The sequence below is a fragment of the Pristiophorus japonicus genome, unplaced genomic scaffold (genome assembly GCF_044704955.1).
Source record: "Pristiophorus japonicus isolate sPriJap1 unplaced genomic scaffold, sPriJap1.hap1 HAP1_SCAFFOLD_635, whole genome shotgun sequence".
Lineage (NCBI taxonomy): Eukaryota > Metazoa > Chordata > Chondrichthyes > Pristiophoridae > Pristiophorus > Pristiophorus japonicus.
In genome coordinates, this window is record NW_027254547.1 from 208,172 (window position 1) to 231,202 (window position 23,031).

A 23,031-nucleotide genomic window follows, 5' to 3' on the forward strand; every position below is an offset into this window, starting at 1 on the left:
TACCACTGACTTCAACCCTCTCCCTAGCATCAATCTGAGTGTGAACAAGACTGTTCGCAACCCGAGTGTCATATTTGACCCTGAAATGAGTTTACAGCCACATAGCCGCGGCATAACTAAAACCGCCTTTTTCGACCTCCGTAATATTGCCCGCCTCCGCCCCAGCTCTTCTGCTGCTGAAACCCTCATTCATGCCTTTGTTACCTCGAGACTTTATACTCCAACTCACTCCTGGCCGGCCTCCCACATTCTACACTATGCAAACTTGAAGTCGTCCAAAACTCAGCAGCCCATGTCCTAACTCGCACCAAGTCACGAGCACCATCACCCGTGCTTTCAGACTTACATCGGCTCCCGGTTAAAGACACCTCGATTTCAAAATTCTCATCCTTGTTTACAAATCACTCCATGGCCTTGCCCCTTCCTATCTCTAGTCGATTTCAGCCTCTCAACCCCACAAGATGTCTGCACTCCTCAAATTCTGCCCTCTTGAACATCCCTCATTATAACTGCTCAATCATTGGTGGCTGTGCCTTCAGCTGTTTGGGCCCCACGCTCTGGAACTCCCTCCCTAAACCTCTCCGCCTCTCTACCCTCCTTTACAACGCTCCTTAAAACCGACCTCTTTCACCAAGCTTTTGGTCATTTGCCTTAATTCCTTCTTTTGTGGCTCGGTGTCAAATTTATCTGTTTTGTCTTGTAATAATGCTGTGACGCGCCTTGGGAAGTTTTACTATGTTAAAGGCGCAATATAAATAAAAGTTATTATATTACCAGGTCTCCTGTCACATGGCTAATAGTGAGTCTGAAGGCATGCTGTTGCAAGTGGTGGGGTGCTGGGGGTGTTGGAAAGTTGCACAGGACTACTAAAATATTTGGAAAGAAGTTTTAATAGGGGTGTTCAGAAGAATAGTTTTTTAATGGAATGCTGGTAAATAAATTGATTTTCCCTTGACCACTGAGGGTAGATAGCTGAATAACATTTCTTCACCTCACTTTCTGGTTACAAGATTAATTAAATTTTTGTGTTTTATATTCCATTTAATGGGAGGAGAGAAAGCGCTTTCAGTTCCCCCTTGCGAACCAAGCATTTGACCTTCCATACAGGTATTCTGAATTGCGTTTCTAAAGCTCTTAAGGGCACAGGAACATCACTCCCATCTCTCAATGGGATACGCGTGTCAGCTGGATGTGGCTAAAATTTAAAAAATTTACACAGCAAACCACAATTTTAAATAGCAAACTGCTTATGAAATGTCCATTTTCCCAGGAAACAGACAGTCATTAAAATCCAAATAAAAAAAAACCAAAGCGACACGGATGCGACAAGAGTAACAAAGATAGACATGGTTGATGAAGAATGGTACAGCAGGAGAGGCAGACATGATATAAGGGGAATGGGAGCACTGATGGAGGAAAATAGGTGTCAGGAATATTGAAAGGGGGCAGCTGCAGTACTGAGTGGAAAGTGGGGCCGGTAGATTAATGGGAGAAATCGGGATCAGTAAACCACTGGGACACATTAGCCCATCCTGTGGAGGAGCAGGGTATCACTGACAGCAACTACCGGATTTTCCCGTTTAACTGCGTATGCGCAGAAGGCAGAAGTTGCTGTCCGTTTTATACAGTGATGATGGTGAATGCTGATGGTTACGCTGTCATTACAAATTCCGGGCCAATATTTTTTTCCCCACACTACACTTACTCAAATAGCCTTAGCTGAAATATAGGTTGCCCGTATGAAAAATATAATCTCAAACAGCATCTTAAAAAGTGCTTCAATCTGCAAGTCCTTTCACCCACAATTTTCAAATAGTTTATTTAATCACTAAATAAACTGTGGAAAATAATATTCATCAATTATGAACTTTATACTGTACCTCCTTGTTCTTGCTAATTTCTGCAATAGCAGCAGTCCTTTGCTTTTCAAATTCATCATCACCTCCGGTCTTATTTGTGCTGGCAATTTGTAGTGTTTTCCTCTTATCGAGGTCTCTGCTATCAACTTGGTCACGAGTTACGCATTTCTGAAAAAAAAAAGTTATTTGCAATAAATAAAATGAAGCTAACATGAAACCTTAAGCTCTCAACAGTTTTGTGGTAGCAATTAATATGAACTTCATCCGCTTTGAGTGAATAAAATATTTCAAGTACCACCCCACAAGAAGTATTATTTTCAACAGTTTCAAAAGTCTTCACTGTGGAACCACAAAGATGACTGGTACAGTACGATCCAGCATATAGTGCTACCTAAGAATCATTAGAAAGTGGTCACGTTTTCTGCTGCGATGAGTCTCTATACACAGAAATGTCCAACGCCAAGCGCATCTGTTCAGGATACATCGTGTGCCGACTCCAATTGAGAGTTTTTCTTTACAGCAGAAGAATCCAGATTTCCAAGGATACTGAAAACATGATGGCCCATAGTAATTACTAGCTACAGGATGCTACGCAGCGGGCACGATCCAAATAGCTAGCCAGTGTCACAACCAGAGGCATTGCGCAGCGGCTCGGCTCGCCTCTCCTAGGCAGTACTACTCTGCGGCCCCGTAAACCTGGCACCGAATGTGCCAGCGGGGCACTGGAAGCTGGCTGCCCGGTCTAAGTGCTTCTTCACTCAGAGTTGTTAACCTGTGGAATTTCCTGCCGCAGAGAGTTGTTCATGCCAGTTCATTGGATATATTCAAGAGGGAGTTAGATATGGCCCTTACGGTTAAGGGGAATGGAGAGAAAGCAGGAAAGGGGTACTGAAGGAATGATCAGCCATGATCTTACTGAATGGTGGTGCAGGCTCGAAGGGCTGAATGGCCTACTCCTGCACCTATTTTCTATGTTTTTATCACCATTGCCACCCCACCAGGGTGCTAAAAGGGGCGGCACAAGACCGAATTTCCAGTCCAAGTTCTTTCTTTTTCACGCAACAAATACTCTACTGAGAAGCAATGTGTAACTTATCATACCTGCCCAAAAGGGACAAAAGGAGGTGGTCCACCTTCAGCTCCAATATTACTTCTATTATATTTTGCCAAACTCTGGGGGAAAAACAGAACAGCTTTTCAAAAAGAGGATAATACTTGCTGTCCAATAAACCTTAAAACAATAAAGAAAATAAAGTAAACATATTTATTTTCTCTAATTAGTAAATGGCATTGCTTTCCAGTCGAAGGATACGTTAGAAGTTAGAGAATAATTTGGCAAGACAGTGGAAAGTTGAACAATTGGAATTAAAAGATGTGCTAGTTATAAAACTGAACAGTGACCACAATGCTACAGCACAGTAATGTGTAAAAGGTAAAATATTTTAAAATGCTCAGCCACTGAACAGTTAAATTAATTGATTTGAAGATTATAAAGGGCAAGCTTATACTGCACATATGCCACTCTGTTTTTACAAATTTTAGTTTCTAACAGCGCGAGATCGGGACCAGCGGCCGGAAATAAAAGGGCGTGAGTGAGCCGACCCAGTGGGACTTGTAACAGCTCGCCTGGAGCAGCACCAACAGACTTGGGAGGATAAGAAGTAAAAAGAAATCCAAATGTGATATCACTGGAAAGCAGGGAAGGGATTGGTTGGTCAGTATTTCTCCCTTTTTCTTGGGCATTGGTTTAAATTAAGAGCTGGAATTAAAAACTAAACAATCAAAACTTGAAAACTTAATTAATTAAATTAAATACATTCGAGATGGCAGGGGAAGCAATGTGTTACTGCTGCAGCATGTTCAAGTTGGTGAACACCAGTGTGATCCACGGTGACCACATGTCAAGGAACAGGCTGGGACCAGTGTCCTGGCGAATCAAATAACTAGGGTTGTAGATAGGGCTTTAAACTAAATAATGGGGGAGGCGAGGGGGATCAATGAGCGGAAATTTAAAAAGTCAAGGATAAAGGAGAATGGAAAAGTGCAGGGTAGCAATAGGGATAATGATAACCAGAGTGTGACAGGAAGGGACAGAGCAAAATTAAAAGCTCCATATCTGAATGCACGCAGCATTCACAACCAGATAGATAAGTTGACGGCATAAATAGAAATAAATGGGTATGATCTGATAGCCATTACAGAGACGTGGTTGCAAGGTGACCACGGCTGGGAACTGAATAGTCAGGAGTATCTGCATTTTTAGAAGAATAGGCAGTAAGGAAAAGTAGGTGAGGTAACTCTGTTAATAAAGGATGAGTTCAGTGCAGTAACGAGAAATGATACTGGCTCAGGAAATCAAGATATAGAATTAGTTTGGGTGGAGATAAGAAAGAAGTCACTGGTGGGAGTGGGGTGAGGGTTAGGGTTAGAGACCGGGGGTGGGGGTGGGGGGGGAGGGGGAGGGGGAGGTTGGTGTGCATGTCTCTCAGTGCGAGGAAGCTGCTGCTTCCACCAGTCAGGCTCTGCTCGCGGCTTACGCAAGGACTGGCGCTGGGAGTAGAATTGTGGGTGGGTAAGGGTCGGCATCTCTCCTTGACTTTATCCTCCAATCTCTCAATTTTTGTGTGTATGTGTTTTTTTTTGAGGTTTTGGTATTCATTGTGGTAAGCACGCCGGGAAAGGAAAGGGAAGAGAGGGGCAGGCGGCTGACTGAGGCGCCAAAGCTGGGTGTAAGAATTTTTAAAACACAGTGATCTGATGACCTGCATCCTAAGGTCTTAAAAGAAGTGGCTGCAGTTAGTGGATGCATTGGTTGTCATCTACCAAAATTCCCTGGATTCTGGTGAGGTCCCAGCGGACTGGAAAACCGCAAATATAACGCCCCTGTGTAAAAAGGAGGGAGACAGAAAGCAGGGAACTATAGACCAGTTAGCCTAACATCATTGGGAAAATGCTGGGGTCCATCATTAAGGAAGTAGCAGCAGGTCATTTAAAAAATCATAATGCAGTCAAGCAGAGTCAGCATGGTTTTATGAAAGGGAAATCATGTCTGACAAAATGGCTGTAGTTCTTTGAGGATGTAACGAACAAGGTCGATAATGGGGAACCAGTAAACGTCATGTATTTGGATTTCCAGAAGACATTCGATAAGGTGCCACATAAAAGGTTACGGCACAAGATAAGAGCTCACGGGATTGGGGGTAATATATTAGCATGGATAGATGACAGGCTAACTAACAGAAAACAAAGTGTCGGGATAAATGGGTCATTTACAGGCTGGCAAAGTCGCGGGGGAATCTAGAACTAGGCGGCATAGTTTCAGAATAAGAGATCGCCCACTTAAAACAGAAATGAGGAAGAATTTCTTCTCTCAGAGGGTCGTGAATCTTTGGAATTCTCTTCCCCAGAGAGCTGTGGAGGCTGTGTCATTGAATGGATTTAAGATGGAAATAGATGAACGATAAGGGAGTCAAGGGTTATGGGGAGCTGGCGGGGAAGTGGAGTGGAGGTCAAGATTGAATGGCAGAGCAGGCTCGAGGGGCCAAATGGCCTACTCCTGTTCCTATTTCTTATGTTCTTATGTTGAGATTGAGAAGGTCCATTTGGGGGAAACACAGGCACAAACCAGGATCACACCAGATTTCTACGAAGTTGGAACTCCAAAATGTTAGTTTCTTATTTCTTAAACCACATATTCGTCTACAATAAATGATTGTTCCAACAGTTGCCTGGTGCCAATCCTGCACCAAGTACAAACACATGATTTTCTCAGCACACACTGAGTAACAGATCCATAAGCAACTGGTGTAATCTTTTTCTAGAACGCAATTGTAATTTGTTTGGAAAACCCAGGAAACTGTGGATAAAGTATTTTATCCATTTGTTTACATACAATTTGTACAATAATTACTAGTTTCGTTTCTAACTTGCTGAATTGACACGACTCAGCAAAATTAGTCATGAATTTGTTACAGACACTTAGAGTTATTGAATTTAAAAATACCAACATGTTACCTCACCCTTTGCAACTCCCACTTCTCAATTAGCTGATCCACTTCACCACCAAGGACAAAAATGTTGGCATCATTCAACAGCAGAAATCCATTCTTTATTTTAACAGTTCCAAATAATCTTACTTTTGTGCCAGGTGGGGTGTTGAGGCTACCAGGAAACAAATGGGGAAAATAAGCTTTGTTAAGAAAAATTCTATTTTTAAAGAATAAAAAATATTTCAAATAATTGGTTCAAATAGTCAATGTGTTAACTGAGTTTACACAAATCTCTTCAAAAATACAATTTTTAAACAGCTTGACAGACTGTTAGTCTAAAATTTTAAATGCCATACGCCATCATTCTTATTAACAGATAAATTGCTGCAGTGTGTTGTCTAACAACAAAAGATAAGATAATATTGATGCCATGCCTACTTCTATTTGTTCCCAAAATGTTAGGTTCGCATGTAATTACAGCAGTCTTGCAATACATCCAGTGTCACAGTGATGGAAATAAAAATTTTAAATCAAGACCTTATTCATGGAACTTTGACAGAGCTCGTTCAAACAACTAACTGCAATGGCAAATAGTCATCAAGATATAAACAAAATATTACTGATTTTTTTCAAAATCTATGATGGGCAGCAAAACCTTCAGAAAATTCATCTGCAAATATAAGTCAATAAGGTTAAGGGACAAGTAGAGAAAGGCAAAAAGACTTTTGCAACACAACATCTTTTACTAACGACATGCAACATTTCTTAGTGATCAAGCAATACCCGACTTCCTCATTTCTTCTTGACCATAATCTTCTTAAATAGCCTGACATCTTATCAGCTGTGAGCAGCAGCATTCTGGTAGATAAAATGGGGTCCATTTCAAATGGCATCTGGATACAAGCACTCTACCCATATACTGATCCATGAAACTAATGCCATTCCCCCAATTGCAGAGATCTATGGAGCAGCATAAACCTAAGGCTACCACTATGAACAAAAGCATTGAATAAACTTGATATATTTTTGTTTAGTGGAGTCATGTTCTACAGCCACCAAGCATGTATGCTCTTTCAAATTCTAAGTTTTTCACAATTCAATGCTGAAAGTGTAACCACCTCTGTAACTGTTGCAGTATCACTTCATTACAGTTCTTACCCGGTCACCATTTGTGTAACATGCATGTGTTATAATTCTAATCTCTCAATTTACTAACATTCCAAAAAAAGTAATTATGTATTTTTTTTTAAAAAGTAGATGTTGTACTCTTTAGTTCAGTGTATTATTTGTATCGTCTCTGAATTGCTGCAGTGAATTGGATTAAATACAGTTCCAATTATAACCTAGTAAGTCACTACTCTTCGCATCAAGATTAACAACCTGAACAGTAGAGGAAATATTTTCCAAATCGAACTGACAAATCAGAATACAGAGTGTTGTGTTGTCTTGCCACTGCAACTGAAGCAAACTTTTGATATCTCATGATATCTTATAAAATTTGGTTATATGTTTTCACAAAATAAAATACAGATGAAGGAGGCTATTTAGTATCAAATTTCTTAGCTCATCCGTCCAGCAAATAAATTACTTGATACCTCTCATCATGTCGTCTCACTGCATCGTGAATGATTCTAACATTTTTGCCTCCACTATACTACTTGGAAGAGTATGCCAAGTGCTGATCACTCTTTAGATGAAGAATTTCTTCCCAACATCAGTCCTAGAACAGTCTTACTCCATTTTTAGCCAATGTGTCATTATTCTGAAGTGGTTCTCTGGGTTTTGTTATGACTTGTTTTTAGGATATGGGAAACATTGTTCGGGCCACATTTATTGGCCATCCCTAGTTGCATTGAGAAGGTGGTGGGCCTTGATGAACCACTGCATTTTTGAAGTGGTTCTCTGGATTTCCCTTTCTTGCTATTCTGACTTCAGACCCCAGACAGGATAGAGCTTCCCCCACCACAGCCCAAATTCCTGACTCCCCCCAGGCCAAGTTCATGCCACCCCCAGCTGAAGTTCCTGATCCCATCCCAGCCCAAGTTCTTGACCTTACCCCACCCGCCCCGTCATAGATGGGGCATTGTGTGTGGGTCATGGATTGTTAACAGGTTTATTGGGTATGAAGTGAATAGTGACAGTGTCATTACATCTGGATTTCATCCACTCCAATGATTTCCTTGTCACACACGCACCGAGCTTTCCGAGACTGATTCCCGGGATGGCGGGACTGACATATCAAGAAAGACTGGATCAACTGGGCTTGTATTCACTGGAGTTCAGAAGAATGAGAGGGGATCTCATAGAAACGTTTAAAATTCTGATGGGTTTAGACAGGTTAGATGCAGGAAGAATGTTCCCAATGTTGGGGAAGTCTAGAACCAGGGGTCACAGTCTAAGGATAAGGGGTAAGCCATTTAGGATCGAGATGAGGAGAAACTTCTTTACCCAGAGAGTGGTCAACCTGTGGAATTCTCTACCACAGAAAGTTGTTGAGGCCAATTCACTAAATATATTCAAAAAGGAGTTAGGTGTAATCCTTACTACTAGGGGGATCAAGGGGTATGGAGAGAAAGCAGGAATGGGGTACTGAAGTTGCATGTTTAGCCATGAACTTATTGAATGGCAGTGCAGGCTCGAAGGGCTGAATGGCCTACTCCTGCACCTATTTTCTATGTTTCTATGTTTCTAAATGATTACCATGACTTATGGAGGTAGTCCTTTTTACAGCCTTTGCTCATAGCTTGCACGTAGCTCCCTCCAGTCATGTACAGGTGGAAAATTGATGTAATCCCTTGAGCACAAAAAAAATGACTGCTCAGTGCTATCCCTTCCAGCAAAGGGTACATGACAGCAAGGAGTCATTAGACAACTGATGTTGAAGTTGAATTGAGTATCTTGGAATCATATAATCAGAGGTAAGATTAATCACTGAACACTAACTGTTGTATATGAATAAAGATTCTGACTGGATACTGTGAGCTCAAAGTAAAGTGTGACCATAGTCTTTTATTGCAGGTCTTCAGAGTGCCTCTCCAGCCTGTGAGGCCTCCCCAAGTACAGGTGCTCCCAAGGAATTGTGGGATCCCCTGGGACTCCAGGGGATGAGCCCTCTGGTGGCTACAAAAGGTATTTATAGGTTTACATATATAACACTAACCAATACTGACTTTGATTGTGCAGGATTTGGAGAATCTCCTCTCTCCTCCCCCCAACTTGCTTATCCTCAGATTTGCAAGCTAATGCAATGTGGAGCTGTTTGACCATCTTCAAAATGAATAGCTCAGAATTTGACCCCTTCATCTAAAAGTCCTTTGAAAGCTGGGACAGATAATATTTCGATATGAAACTAGACCCAAAGGGTATCTACATTCTGAAGTACCAAGCTTCATGATTCCTGTAACTGGGATTGCATTTAAGGCATGAGCTAGCCATATCACTCCTTCCTGCTGAGTGCAGATGGTACTGTTGTGGTTTTAAGTTACAATCTAGCAACAAAAAAAAAGGTTCCTGGTGCTCAAAACAATCTTGAGGCCTGGTTCAAGGCCCATTCCAGAAATAAACATACACACATCTATGAATCTATATAAATTTAAGAATCTATAGAATTCTGCAAGGTTGCTGAAACTTTTTCTTTCTGTTGGACCCCCCACGAAAAAAGTGTGGTGGAAGTGGTAAAGCGCAGAGGAAATAAAAACACAAAAAACCCTAAAAAATAGTACCATCAAAACAATTTAAAAATTACTTAGGAATGAATAATCAACAGTAGAATGTGACGGCCAACAACAGAAGAGAAAAGAAAATGGATGCTCATTTTTATTGAGAATATATTCATGCTGAGAGGGAGGGTAGACTACAAATGAGTGTTCAGGTACAATAAATAATTTAAAATGCTAATGGAATGTTAGCCTTTATCACAAGGGGTCTGGAATACGAAGGGGACCTCAAAGCTCTAGTTAAACCTCATCTGGAGAACGGTGTTCAATTCTGGGCACTGCACCTCAGGAAGGACATATTGGCCTTGGATAGGTGCAGTGCAGATTCATCAGAACTATATGGGTTAAATTATGCATAGACCAAGTTTATATTCTCTTGAGTATAGAAGCTGTTTACACTGTACATTAATGATTTAGATGAGGGGATTAAATGTAGTATCTCCAAATTTGCGGATGACACTAAGTTGGGTGGCAGTGTGAGCTGCGAGGAGGATGCTATGAGGCTGCAGAGCGACTTGGATAGGTTAGGTGAGTGGGCAAATGCATGGCAGATGAAGTATAATGTGGATAAATGTGAGGTTATCCACTTTGGTGGTAAAAACAGAGAGACAGACTATTATCTGAATGGTGACAGATTAGGAAAAGGGGAGGTGCAAAGAGACCTGGGTGTCATGGTACATCAGTCATTGAAGGTTGGCATGCAGGTGCAGCAGGCGGTTAAGAAAGCAAATGGCATGTTGGCCTTCATAGCAAGGGGATTTGAGTACAGGGGCAGGGAGGTGTTGCTACAGTTGTACAGGGCATTGGTGAGGCCACACCTGGAGTATTGTGTACAGTTTTGGTCTCCTAACCTGAGGAAGGACATTCTTGCTATTGAGGGAGTGCAGCGAAGGTTCACCAGACTGATTCCCGGGATGGCGGGACTGACCTATCAAGAAAGACTGGATCAACTGGGCTTGTATTCACTGGAGTTCAGAAGAATGAGAGGGGACCTCATAGAAACATATAAAATTCTGACGGGGTTAGACAGGTTAGATGCAGGAAAAATGTTCCCAATGTTGGGGAAGTCCAGAACCAGAGGTCACAGTCTAAGAATAAGGGGTAAGCCATTTAGGACCGAGATGCGGAGGAACTTCTTCACCCAGAGAGTGGTGAACCTGTGGAATTCTCTACCACAGAAAGTTGTTGAGGCCAATTCACTAAATATATTCAAAAAGGAGTTAGATGAGGTCCTTACTACTAGGGGGATCAAGGGGTATGGCGAGAAAGCAGGAATGGGGTACTGAAGTTGAATGTTCAGCCATGAACTCATTGAATGGCGGTGCAGGCTAGAAGGGCCGAATGGCCTACTCCTGCACCTATTTTCTATGTTTCTATGTAATAAGGGTATTCTAATTAAGCGGTTCAAGATGATTCAAGAATTTGATAGGGTAGATAGAAAAAAACATTTCTTCTGGTGGGGGAGTCCAGAACAAAGGAGCATAACCTTACATTAGAGCTAGGCTGTTCAGGGGTGATGTCAGGAAGCATTTCTTCACACAAAGGGTAGTGGATATCTGGAACTCTCACCCAAAAAGCTGTTGAGACTAGGTCAACTGAAAATTTCAAAAGTGAGATTGATAAAATATTTGTTATTCAAGGGTATTGAAGGATATGGAACCAAGGCGGGTAGATGGAGTTTAAGATACAGATCAACCATGATCGAACTGAATGGCGGAACAGGCTCAAGGTGCTGAATGGCCTACTACTGTTGTTATGTTCTTGTCATAAGAGCTTGAAGTAAGGATAAAGAAAAGGCCAGTTGGCCCATTGATCTCACTCATTCCAACAGACCTGGTACAACCTGCTCTAGTATGGCACACTCAAACCCCCAAACTTGGAGAATCATCAGTTTTATGCAGTTAAGAGAGTGGCAGAAAAAGTGGCTTTGAATTCTCTTCCTACAGCACAAAAGCAAAATTATTGGTTAGGTAATCAACAACTAATATTAATAAGTTACATTGCCCAATGGCCGAGTGGGTAAAGGCACCAACCCACGAAGACGAGAGGGTCCTCAGATTCAATTCCCCATGTATGCTGAGTCAATTGATCTCAGTCAAAACAGCAGCTGAGGCAAAAAAATTGGCTTCAATGCCTTTGGGCCAATGAAGGAAAAAACATTTTTTTTACGTCTTGCACGACTGGGCGATTGTTACCCAGTGATCCTACTGGAAAGTGTCTGGGTTTGGCCGCTGTGTAAGAAAATGAATGGCTTGGATATGATGCCCTCGATGACTGAATAGCCTGCAAGTTCCATGATGCCTGGCTCACATGAAGAACCACCACTGGATACGGTTACAACATTCAGACATGCTCTGGTCGATGCAGGAGAAAGCGAGCAGAACAGCTATACAGGGTATTAGTTAGGCCACACCTGGAATACTGCGTGCAGTTTTGGTTTCCATATTTATGAAAGGATATACTTGCTTTGGAGGCAGTTCAGAAAAGGTTCACTAGGTTGATTCCGGAGATGAGGGGGTTGACTTCTGAGGAAAGGTTGAGTAGGTTGGGCCTCTACTCATTGGAATTCAGAAGAATGAGGGGTGATCTTATCGAAACGTATAAGATTTATAAGGGGGCTTGACAAAGTGGATGCAGAGAATGTTTCCACTGATGGGGGAGACTAGAACTAGACGGTATAATCTTAGAATAAGGGGTCGCCCATTTTAAACTGAGATGAGGAGAAATTTCTTCTCTGAGGGTTGTAAATCTGTGGAATTCGCTGCCTCAGAGAGCTGTGGAAGCTGGGACACTGAAGAAATTTAAGACAAAAATAGACAGTTTCTTAAATGATATGGGGATAAGGGGAAGTGGAGCTGAGTCCATGATCAGATCAGCCATGATCTTATTGAATGGCGGAGCAGGCTTGAGGGGCCATATGGCCTACGCCTGTTCCTATTTCTTATGTTCTTATGTAAAAAGGAATGACGTTTAGGTGAAATAAAACAGACCAGACTGCCCTGATATCAAATCAAACAGCACAGTTAACAGTTATGAACAAATATTCCAGGGCAGCTCAGAATAGACTTGGAGGATATCTGCAGCAGAAAACTGAACATTTACTGTTCAGAAATAGAAAAAATGCAATATTCCTTATTCTACACTTCCCTGTCTGGATAACATCACATGTACGTATACCAAATCTTCTAAAACAAAAACCATCAACCTCATGGATTATAATTACCAGCAAAGAAAGTTATTTTTTAAACTATAAAATTCACCTGATTTTAGACAGATGACTAAACTCTATTCCTATGCAATTCACATTCCCGTCTGTCAATTGCACACGCAACATCCTTGGTGCAGCTTGAGACTCCTCGTGGTCTTTTGGAGCAGATATGTTCCTGATCTTCTGTAGTTGCAAGACACATGGACCTTCAAGCTAGAAATAAAAATGTTATGGAAGAGTTATTATGTGATTAAGAGAAAATATATTTCAAATAAAAGCTTTGCACTTGCCACATCAACAGAAATGTGAACGTAATTAGCATTGGAAACATTCTCAATTACACATTAAAACAGATTTTAATATTCAAAGGAAAACAAATAAAAATCTTTAAAAAGTTGCATACTTATTATTTTAAAAAGCCTTTTCATGAAGATAAATTTCATATATCTTAAAATAGTAAATACAAAGCACTTTTCTTTGTAATGTTGAAATTCTTCAACTCGTCAAGGAAAACTGGCCTCAAAACAGCACAGCACAACAAATTCACTCTGTAAAGTGGCTCAACTGTTTGGCCATTTTGATTGCCAACTTGTCTTGGGATATGTTCAGTAACTGTTTTTTTGGAAAAGCGCAGGTTGCTTGTCTGCCTTCCCTCTCAGAATAGTGTTAAGCTACTCTGGTGTGTAAAAAAAAGAGAAAAAGGAATAGAAAGGTTAATGGCAACCAAGAAAAAAACTGTTATTAACTGGAAGATACATTTTTACTAAGATTACAAATAAAACCCACAAAACAGAATGAGCTATGGAAGAAGTTTTCAACAATATGAAAGAAGAATGGATGATGTGCTGGGATATAAGATGCTGAAGTCTGGTGAAAATCTAACTACGCACGTGTGTTAATTACTGCACTTGATCATTTCACTGCCACAAGATTGTTCATGCTGTTATATTTTTCAGCAGGAAGAAACAAAGGATGCATGGGTCATGACAGGAATTCCTCCTGTGATGGATCCTAAATCAATTGGTCAAGTCATGGGTATTACTTAACCAAAGGGTACAAAGAGAAAAAATAACCCAAGTTCAAGACAGCACGCACTTGCACATCTCCGGAAGCCAAATCAGCATTGTCGGAGGCAAAGGAACAAGTTGCCCGTTGTCTCAGTCAGAAACTAACTTTGAAGAAGGGGAAAGGCAACTGAAAAGATTTAAGCATACATATATGTGGAGCCGCACATACAAAGAACACATTGCATTAGGTAGCAGCAATTCTGGCATTTCCTTTGTTCAGGTAAGAGTTAACTTTATCTGTTGAAGAATTACAACTCAATAGCACAAATGGAAAACGTCCATCAAGTTTAAGTTTTTGAAGAAAGTTGAAATTTATAAAATGTTCCTGAGAATAGTAAAAAAATGAAAAGAAATAACTTTCACAGTTAACTCTATTGCTTGTGTATAGCATCAAATCAATTGGACAATCCAGCAGGACACATGACTCAGACCTTTTTGTTTCTTAAACCACATTCGGCAATAACCTCAGGAGGTTCAATGAAGAGGTTGATGTCGGAAACTTTACATCAGTCATTCAAATCCTCAGATGTAATTACACCTTTGTAATCTCTCTCACTTGCGTGCATTATGGGGGAAGCTGTCAGCTGTCACCATTTTTCTAACCGGTAACGTTATAGTGCATGTTGGTAGGCAGGATGCAATCAGTTGCTGCAGAATATTCACATCAACAGATTAATTGACAATCACAAAAAAATGTTCATTAGTCATCACCATTAAAAAAAAGATATATGGCAATATGTTCTGAAATCAACACCGACCCCCAATTTCACTGTCTTACACTTATCAAATCTCAGAATTAAAAGCATCATAGAAGTAACAGCATACTGACACTTTACTGCAGTAAGAAATCATCAATAAATAGAAATTGTAAATACCAGAAATGAACTAACCGAGACAACATAATATTGCATCAATTGTTAATTTAATCTTTTAAAAAAAACTATTTCAATCCATATGACAGTTCCCTGTTCCCTCCTCCATCAAATTCCAACTCAGATATTTTAACCACCTAATTTGACCTCTGCTCACTCCAGCTCTGCTCCACTCAGTTCTTCCATCGTTCTCAACAATGCCCACTCCCAAGTACAATTGTGCTGTCACCTCCATTTTAACTCCAGTTCCACTCTCTCTCCCAGTCACTCACTCACAGCAGCCCAAATATCTGAGTTTCCACACCACTGCTCCTGACAATCGCCTGACTTAAAGCGAAGGGCACAGTGTGGTGCTGTTGCCAACTGGGAAAAAAATTAAGCAAGCAGACAAAATCTCTCATCTTCAGGATTGCCAGATCAGCTTGTAAACCAAAAAAAAAGCATAGAAACACGTGAGACATCAGCTGATCTCCCATTCCCAACACTGACTGAGCCTTTAACATCGAAGCCTAGAAAATAGGTGCAGGAGTAGGCCATTCGGCCCTTCGGGCCTGCACCACCATTCAATAAGATCATGGCTGATCATTCCCTCAGTACCCCTTTCCTGCTTTCTCTCCATACCCCTTGATCTCCTTAGCCATAAGGGCCATATCTAACTCCCTCTGGCATCAACAACCCTCTGCAGCAGGGAATTCCACAGATTAACAACTCTCTGGGTGAAGAAGTTTCTCCTCATCTCAATCCTAAATGGCCTACCCCTTATCCTAAGACTGTGTCCCCTGGTTCTGGACTTCCCCAAAATCAGGAACATTCTACCTGCATCTAACCTGTCCCGTCCCTTATATCTTATATGTTTCTATGAGATCCCCTCTCATCCTTCTAAACTCCAATGTATAAAGGCCCAGTTGATCCAGTCTCTCCTCATATGTCAGTCCTGCCATCCCGGGAATCAGTCTGGTGAACCTTCGCTGCACTCCCTCAATAAGCAAGAAGTCCTTCCTCAGATTAGGAAACCAAAACTGAACACAATATTCCAAGTGAGGCCTCACCAAGGCCCTGTACAACTGTAGTAAGACCTCCCTGCTCCTATACCCAAATCCCCTAGCTATGAAGGCCAACATACCATTTGCCTTCTTCACCGCCTGCTGTACCTGTATGCCAACTTTCAATGACTGATGAACCATGACACCCAGGTCTCGTTGCACCTCCTCTTTTCCTAATCTGCCGCCATTCAGATAATATTCTGTCTTTGTGTTTTTTCCCCCAAAGTGGATAACCTTACATTTATCCACATTATACTGCATTTGCCATGCATTTGCCCACTCACCTAACCTGTCCCAAGTCACCCTGCAGCCTCCTAGCATCCCCCTCACAGCTCACACCTCCACCCAGTTTAGTGTCATCTGCAAACTTGGAGATATTACACTCAATTCCTTCATCCAAATCATTGATGTATATTGTAAAGAGCTGGGGTCCCAGCACTGAGCCCTGCGGCACTCCACTAGTCACTGCCTGCCATTTTGAAAAAGAGCAAATAGTTGGCCTGAAGGAACACCATCCAGAATCAGAACCGGCTCGACTTCCTCACCACAGCAGTTCAAGAGTGTGGGGACCCAATGTACTCCTCCGTCCTCCAGACCTTGGGACCACAGGGTCTCTTCAGCATTTGGCATCAAAGTGAATCTCATACCCTCACCACACCACCCTTGCAGCCTTCCTACTCAAGAGCCCAGTTACATTCTCGGAGGTCTATCCCCACCAAACTCACATTCCTCCAACCAGGTACATTTTTTCTCACTTGTTGCTGTATGCCCAACCTTTAATAAGAAAATTCACGAAATCAGTAAAAAGAAAATCTTCATACAGTGTGAAACACAGATGTGAGACTGATAGATCGAAGTTCAGAGATACTAAAAAAGCAAGAAATAAGTAATGAGAAAGAGGCAGTGATAGGACAGGTACATAGATAATATGGGAAAGTTTGAGACAGACTTGAGAGAGAGAGAGAGAGAGAGAGAGAGAGAGAGAGAGAGAGAGAGAATGAGAATAAACAGACACAAAGGAAAACACAAATACTTACAGCTGAAAAGAGTGAGTTACAGAAAGAAAGTTACACATACCCAAAACTGATGAGCAGTATAGAAAACCTGCCCCAGCACAGCTAACCACAGCTTGGCCCACACGTAACCAAAAGTGGCCAGTAGAACATTACATTACAACAGTGACTATACTGCAAAAGAATTTATGCAAAAGCAAAATACTACGGATGCTGGAATCTGAAAAAGAAACTGAAAACGCTGGAAAGCTCAGCAGGTCAGGCAGCATCTATGGAGAGAAACAGAATTAATGTTCCTGGACTGTGACAGAATTGGAAAAGTTCAAGATCTAACAGATTCTTAAGGAAGTGCAGGGGCACTGAAAGGGGGAGGGGAGGAAAGAATAAAAAGGGAAGGTCTGTGATAGTGTGGAAGGCAAGAGTGATTTAAGAGACAAAAGGGATGATGGGCAAAAATGAGATGGGAATGGCACAAGTTAGGAAACAAAAGAATGGTGGAACCATCACCAGCTGCCATAGGAAAGAGAAGAAAAGGGGGTGGCGGTGGTTAAAAAAAAGGAAAGGGGAAAAAAAATATGGGCAGAGGTCATTGTCTAAAATTGTTAAACTCAATGTTGATTTCAGAGGTTGTAAAGTGCCTAAACGAAAGATAAGGTGCTGTTCCTCGAGCTTGCGTTGAGCTTCATTGGAAGTGTAGGAGGCCAATGATGGGGAGGTCAGAGTGGGAGTGGAGCAGAGAATTAAAGTGAAAGGTGACCAGAAGATCAGGGTCACACATATGGACTGAACGAAGGTGTTCTGCAAAGCGGTCACCCAATCTGCATTTGGTCTCCCCAATGTAGAGACCACCACATTGTGAGCAGCGAATTACAGTGTACTAAATTAAAAGTACAAATAAATCACTCTTAAATCACTCCTGCCTTCCACCCTTTCACTGACCTTCCCCTTTTTTCTTTCCTCCCCTCCACCTTTCAGTGCCCCTGCACCTCCATAAGAAGCTGTAACATCTGGAACTTTTCCAGTTCTGACGAAGGGTCACAGACCCAAAACGTTAACTCTGTTTCTCTCCACAGATGCTGCCTGCTGAGATTTCCGCATTTTCTGTTTTTACTTCAAAAGTACTTCATTGACTGTAAAGCGTTTTGGGAATCCGGTGGTCATGAAAGGCAATATAAATGCAAGTCTTTCTTTTCTTCTTTTATCTCTCTCATATAGCTGTATCTTTGGGGCATCTAATTGTGCTGTTTTTTTTAATTTATACACAAGCCAGGAAATACATTTTCTTGCCCTCCTGAAAGGACAATCGTCTTCAAAGTCTCATCACCCTAATGATTAGTGATCCTCTGCTCGACTGGATACAGGTGGGTTACTTGATTTTGAACACTGCCAACGATGCAAGTAGCAAAAGTAAATGTTTGACTTTTGTCCTGCTTTGCTCCCCATTCTTGACCATCAGGGCTGAGATTCAATGCACAAGTGAATTAAGGAGGCTTGAACTGAATAGTTCTGCTTTCCAGAAACTAAGTGAACTAAGTTTTGAGTTTGGGACAGAGAAAATATGGAACTTCCACAACTGGTGTGCTGCCTTACATGGTACATCACATGATCCTCAACAGTTTAATATTTGAAATGGGGTACTGATTCAGAATCAGGTGAATTCATAATGGGGAACAAGAAAATGGTAAACCAATTGAACAAATACTTTGGTTCTGTCTTCACTAAGGAATACACGAATAACCTCCCGAAAATACTAGGGGACCGAGGGTCGAGCGAGAAGGGGGAACTGAGACAAATCCTTATTAGTCAGGAAATGGTGTTCGGGAAATTGAAGGGACTGAAGGCCGATACATCCCCAGGGCCTGATAGTCTGCAACGAGACCTGGGTGTCATGGTACATCAGTCAATGAAGGTAGGCATGCAGGTACAGCAGACAGTAAAGAAAGCTAATGGCATGCTGGCCTTCATAGCGAGGAGATTTGAGTATAGGAGCAGGGATGTCTTACTGCAGCTGTATAGGGCCTTGGTGAGTCCACACCTTGAGTATTGTGTGCAGTTTTGGTCTCCTAACCTGGGGAAGGACATTCTTGCTATTGAGGGAGTGCAGCAAAGGTTCACCAGACTGATTCCCGGGATGGCAGGACTGACATATGAAGAAAAACTGGATCGACTCGGTCTGTATTCACTGGAATTTAGAAGAATGAGAGGGGATCTCATAGAAACATAAAATTCTGACTGGATTGGCAGGAAGAATGTTCCCGATGTTGGGGAAGTCCAGAACCAGGGATCACAGGATAAGGGGTAAGCCATTTAGAACAGAGATGCGGAGATAATTCTTCACTCAGAGAATTGTGAACCTGTGGAATTCCCTACCACAGAAAGTTGTTGAGGCCAGTTCGTTAGATATATTCAAAGGGGAGTTAGATGTGGCCCTTACAGCTAAAGGGATCAAGGGGCATGGAGAGAAAGCAGGAATGGGGTACTGAAGTTGCATAATCAGCCATGATCATATTGAATGGTAGTGCAGGCTCGAAGGGCCAAATGGCCTACTCCTGCACCTATTGTTTATGTTTCTATGCCGCTTAACAATCTTTAAATTTAAGATTTATGCAAAATCAGGACTTATTAAATAACAGTGAACACTGCCTGTTTGACAACCTGGTCCATTGGACTGTGATTGCTGAATTGAATGGCCTTTCCAAACTCACAATTATGTTCTTCTATTCGGTCCAGAATGTTTGTGGTTGGAAGAAAAAGCTGAAACACATATGGGCAAACCGCATATTAAAGCGCTCTCCAGTGGCTATATGCAACAATATAAATTTACCGTTCTGATGAAGGGTCATGAACCGAAACCGTTAATTCTCTTTCTTTCACCACAGATACTGCCTGACCTGCTGAGTGCCAGCATTTTCTGATTTCAACACAAATTTATGACTTCTTTCTGGATCTTGTAATTCAGTAGGTGTTCTGCAAGTAGCTGAAAATACTGCAACTTTAAAAAGAGTACAGGAGCCAATCATCATAGGCAGTCCCTCGAAGCGAGGATGACTTGCTTTCACGCCAAAAAAGGATGAGTTCACAGGTGTTTCAATGAAGGACCTAATATTCCAGATCCTGGACGACATCCTGAAGGATGGAAAATGCCGGTGCGTGAATGTTTTTAACGTGGGGTGGCCATTGCACACCAGCCACCACACGGGCTTGACAGAGCTAGGTCTGGGTCCAGTGGCAAGGGTTATCCAAGATGACTGGAGACCTGCTCTGCTGCACGGACCTAGTTCGCACACATATCAAACCGTTCTAACGAAGCCACTTCGGCGCATACTCTATAATTAACAACGCCACTGGCAGAGGAAAATCTGCTGACTAGGGGGATGAAAACGGCAGGTGGAAATGAATAAAACCGAAGATGTTGGTAATACACGACAGGGCCGATGGCATTTGGAATGCAAAAATCTTGTTTAATGTTTCAACTTGGATCCTTCCATTTAGATATCGGGAATAAACAAGTTCATTCAATAGCTGCTCCTATGTTGCTTTCTTGTTGGCCTGGAGCTGGTGGCAACCCTCACGTTAGCTTGCCAGGTATACTCAAGGTCAGCCACCAAGAAACTAAGGTCAGCTATTGGGAAGACCCAGTTTTATTTTTATTTAACTTCCGGACTTGGCGGATCCAGCACCTGTACCTTGCAGTTGCTTTTGGCTGCATAAGACACCCACATATCAGGAGCCGGCAGCAACTAAAATGACAAGGAACCAATATAATAGCAGCTTCTTGGACTGCACCAAGTCCAGAGAGGATGGGGGAGTTCAGCGGATCAGAGTCGAAGAAATAAAAACAGATTATGCATATACAAAGGTTCTAATAAACAATTTTATTTTTAAATGGGAGAACGTTGATAAAGCTCTTCAAAAATAAAGGAAATGAACCCTAAATTTCATAAATGGGGCTATAGTGTACAGAAGTAAAGAGATGATGTTAATCTATATATATTATTAGTAAGGCTGCAATTAGAATCAGTGTGTCCAGTTGTGGTTACCTTACTAAAAAAAGGCACCGAGATTCACTAAGATGATGCCAGAGATGAGAGGTTTTAGTGATGGAGTGACTCGGAAAACTGGGAGCTTTTTGGATGTAATTACTAAGAACATAAGAAATAGCAGCAGGTGTAGGCTATACGGCCCCTCGAGCTTGCTCCGCCATTCAATCAGATCATGGCTGATCTTCGACCTTAACACCATTTTTCCACCCAATCTCCATAAGCCCTTGATTCCCTTAGTGCCCAAAAATCTATCCATCTCAGTCTCGAATGAGCATCCACAGCCCTCAGGGGTAGAGAATTCCAAAGATTCACCACCTTCTGATTGAAGAAATTTCTCCTCATCTCGGGCCCAAGTTTCCACACGATTAAAAACAGGCGCCCCTCCGAGCTGGGCGCCCGTTTTTCGCGCTTAAAACGGGCGCCTAAGAAAAAACTCGCGATTCTGGAGCGTTCCGCAGCTCCTTGTCTGCCTGGTGCGGCGCCCAGGGGGGCGGAGCCTACACTCGCGCCGATTTTGTTAGTGGGAGGGGACGGGTACTATTTAAATTAGTTTTTTCCTGCCGGCAACCCTGCGCGTGTGTGTGGGAGCGTTCGCGCACGCGCAGTGTGAAGGAAACATTAGCACTCAGCCATTTTTGTAGTTCTTTGTAGCTGTGTAATTTTTGAACATTTTTTAATAAAAGTACATTGCCATCAGCACATCAGCACTTGCAGCCTTCTCACTGTCTCCTTCCCCCCTCCCCCGCGGGAAGAACGGGCGCCTCCTCACCTCCCTCCCCCCCCCCCCCCCCCCGCGGGAAAGAACGGGCGCTTCCTTCCCCCCCCCCCCCCCCACCGCGGGAAGAACGGGCGCCTCCTCCCCCCCCCCCCCCCCCGCGGGAAAGAACGGACGCCTCCTTCCCCCCCCCCGCAGGAAGAACGGGCACCTCCTCACCTCCCCCCCTTCCCCCCCCGCGTGAAAGAACGGGCGCTTCCTCCCCCACCCCGCGGGAAGAACGGGCGCCTCCTCCCCCCCCGCGGGAAAGAACGGGCACCTCCTCCTCCCCCCCCGCGGGAAAGAACGGGCACCTCCTCCCCCCGCGGGAAGAACGGGCGCCTCAGGCTGACTGCAGCATTCTCCGTGCCTGAAGCACTTTCACACAGGTAGGAAGATGGTTTATTTAATCTTTTCTTTGCTTATAAATGTTTATTCAGGTTGGATTTATTTGTATAATATTTGTAGAAGTATAAATAAGGATTTATTGTAGAATTTAATGACTTCCCTTCCCCAACCCTCCCCCCCACCTCGTTCTGGACGCCTAATTTGTAACCTGCGCCTGATTTTTTAATGTGCAGAACAGGTTTTTTCAGTTCTACAAAAATCTTCACTTGCTCCATTCGAAGTTAGTTTGGAGTACGTTTTCACTGTGGAAACTTTCAAATCAGGCGTCAGTGGCCGGACACGCCCCCTTTTGAAGAAAAAATTCTGTTCCAAAGTAGAACTGTTCTACCTGACTAGAACGGCAGAAAAAAAAAATGTGGAGAATTGCGATTTCTAAGATAGTCCGTTCTCCACCAGTTGCTCCTAAAAATCAGGCGCAAATCATGTGGAAACTTGGGGCCCCTCAGTCCTAGATGGCCAACTCATTATCCTGAGACTATGGCCCCAAATCAAGACTCATGATGTGTTTAAAATTAAGATCTTGATAAAACTAATTTGGGGAAATTATTTCCACGAGTTAGCTTGCCAAAAACTGGAGGGCATAAATTTATCACCAAAAGAACAGAAAGGGCAGGGTAGGGAACTACACTCGAAGGATTGTTATAACATGGAATGCCTTACCAGAAACTAGGGGAAGTAGAATCCATTGCACCTTTAAAAAGGGAACTGGATAAATATTTGATAAATATTTTTAAATAATAGAGGCTACCATTACACTACTAGGTGTATTCTTTAGGCCACCAACTAGTGGGAAGGATATAAAGGAGTAAACTTGCAGGGAAGATACAAAGAGATGCAATAATTATAAAGCGTGAAAATGGGGCACTTCAATTATCCTAATAAAAACTGGGATAGTAATAGTGGAAAGGACAGAGATGGAGGAAATTTTCTGATCTATGCTCAAAAGATCTTTCTTGCTCAGTACATTCCCGGCCCAATGAGGAAGGAAGCATTGCTGGATCTGGTTCTGGGCAATATGAGGTGGGTCAAGTGGAGCAAATGTCAGTCGGGAAACATTTG

At 42.4% G+C, this 23,031-nt stretch overlaps 1 protein-coding gene across 1 annotated transcript in view; it reads right to left on the bottom strand.

The window, feature by feature from the left end:
• tdrd3 (tudor domain containing 3) overlaps positions 1-23,031 on the bottom strand; it is a 183,378-nt gene that overhangs the window by 108,551 nt on the left and 51,796 nt on the right. Inside the window, exons 4-7 of the mRNA XM_070874000.1 lie at positions 12,825-12,985; positions 5,879-6,020; positions 2,961-3,032; positions 1,881-2,027 (exon numbers count right to left, since the gene is read on the bottom strand). Coding sequence (XP_070730101.1) covers positions 1,881-2,027; positions 2,961-3,032; positions 5,879-6,020; positions 12,825-12,985 — 522 coding nt within the window. The remainder of the gene's footprint in view (positions 1-1,880; positions 2,028-2,960; positions 3,033-5,878; positions 6,021-12,824; positions 12,986-23,031) is intronic.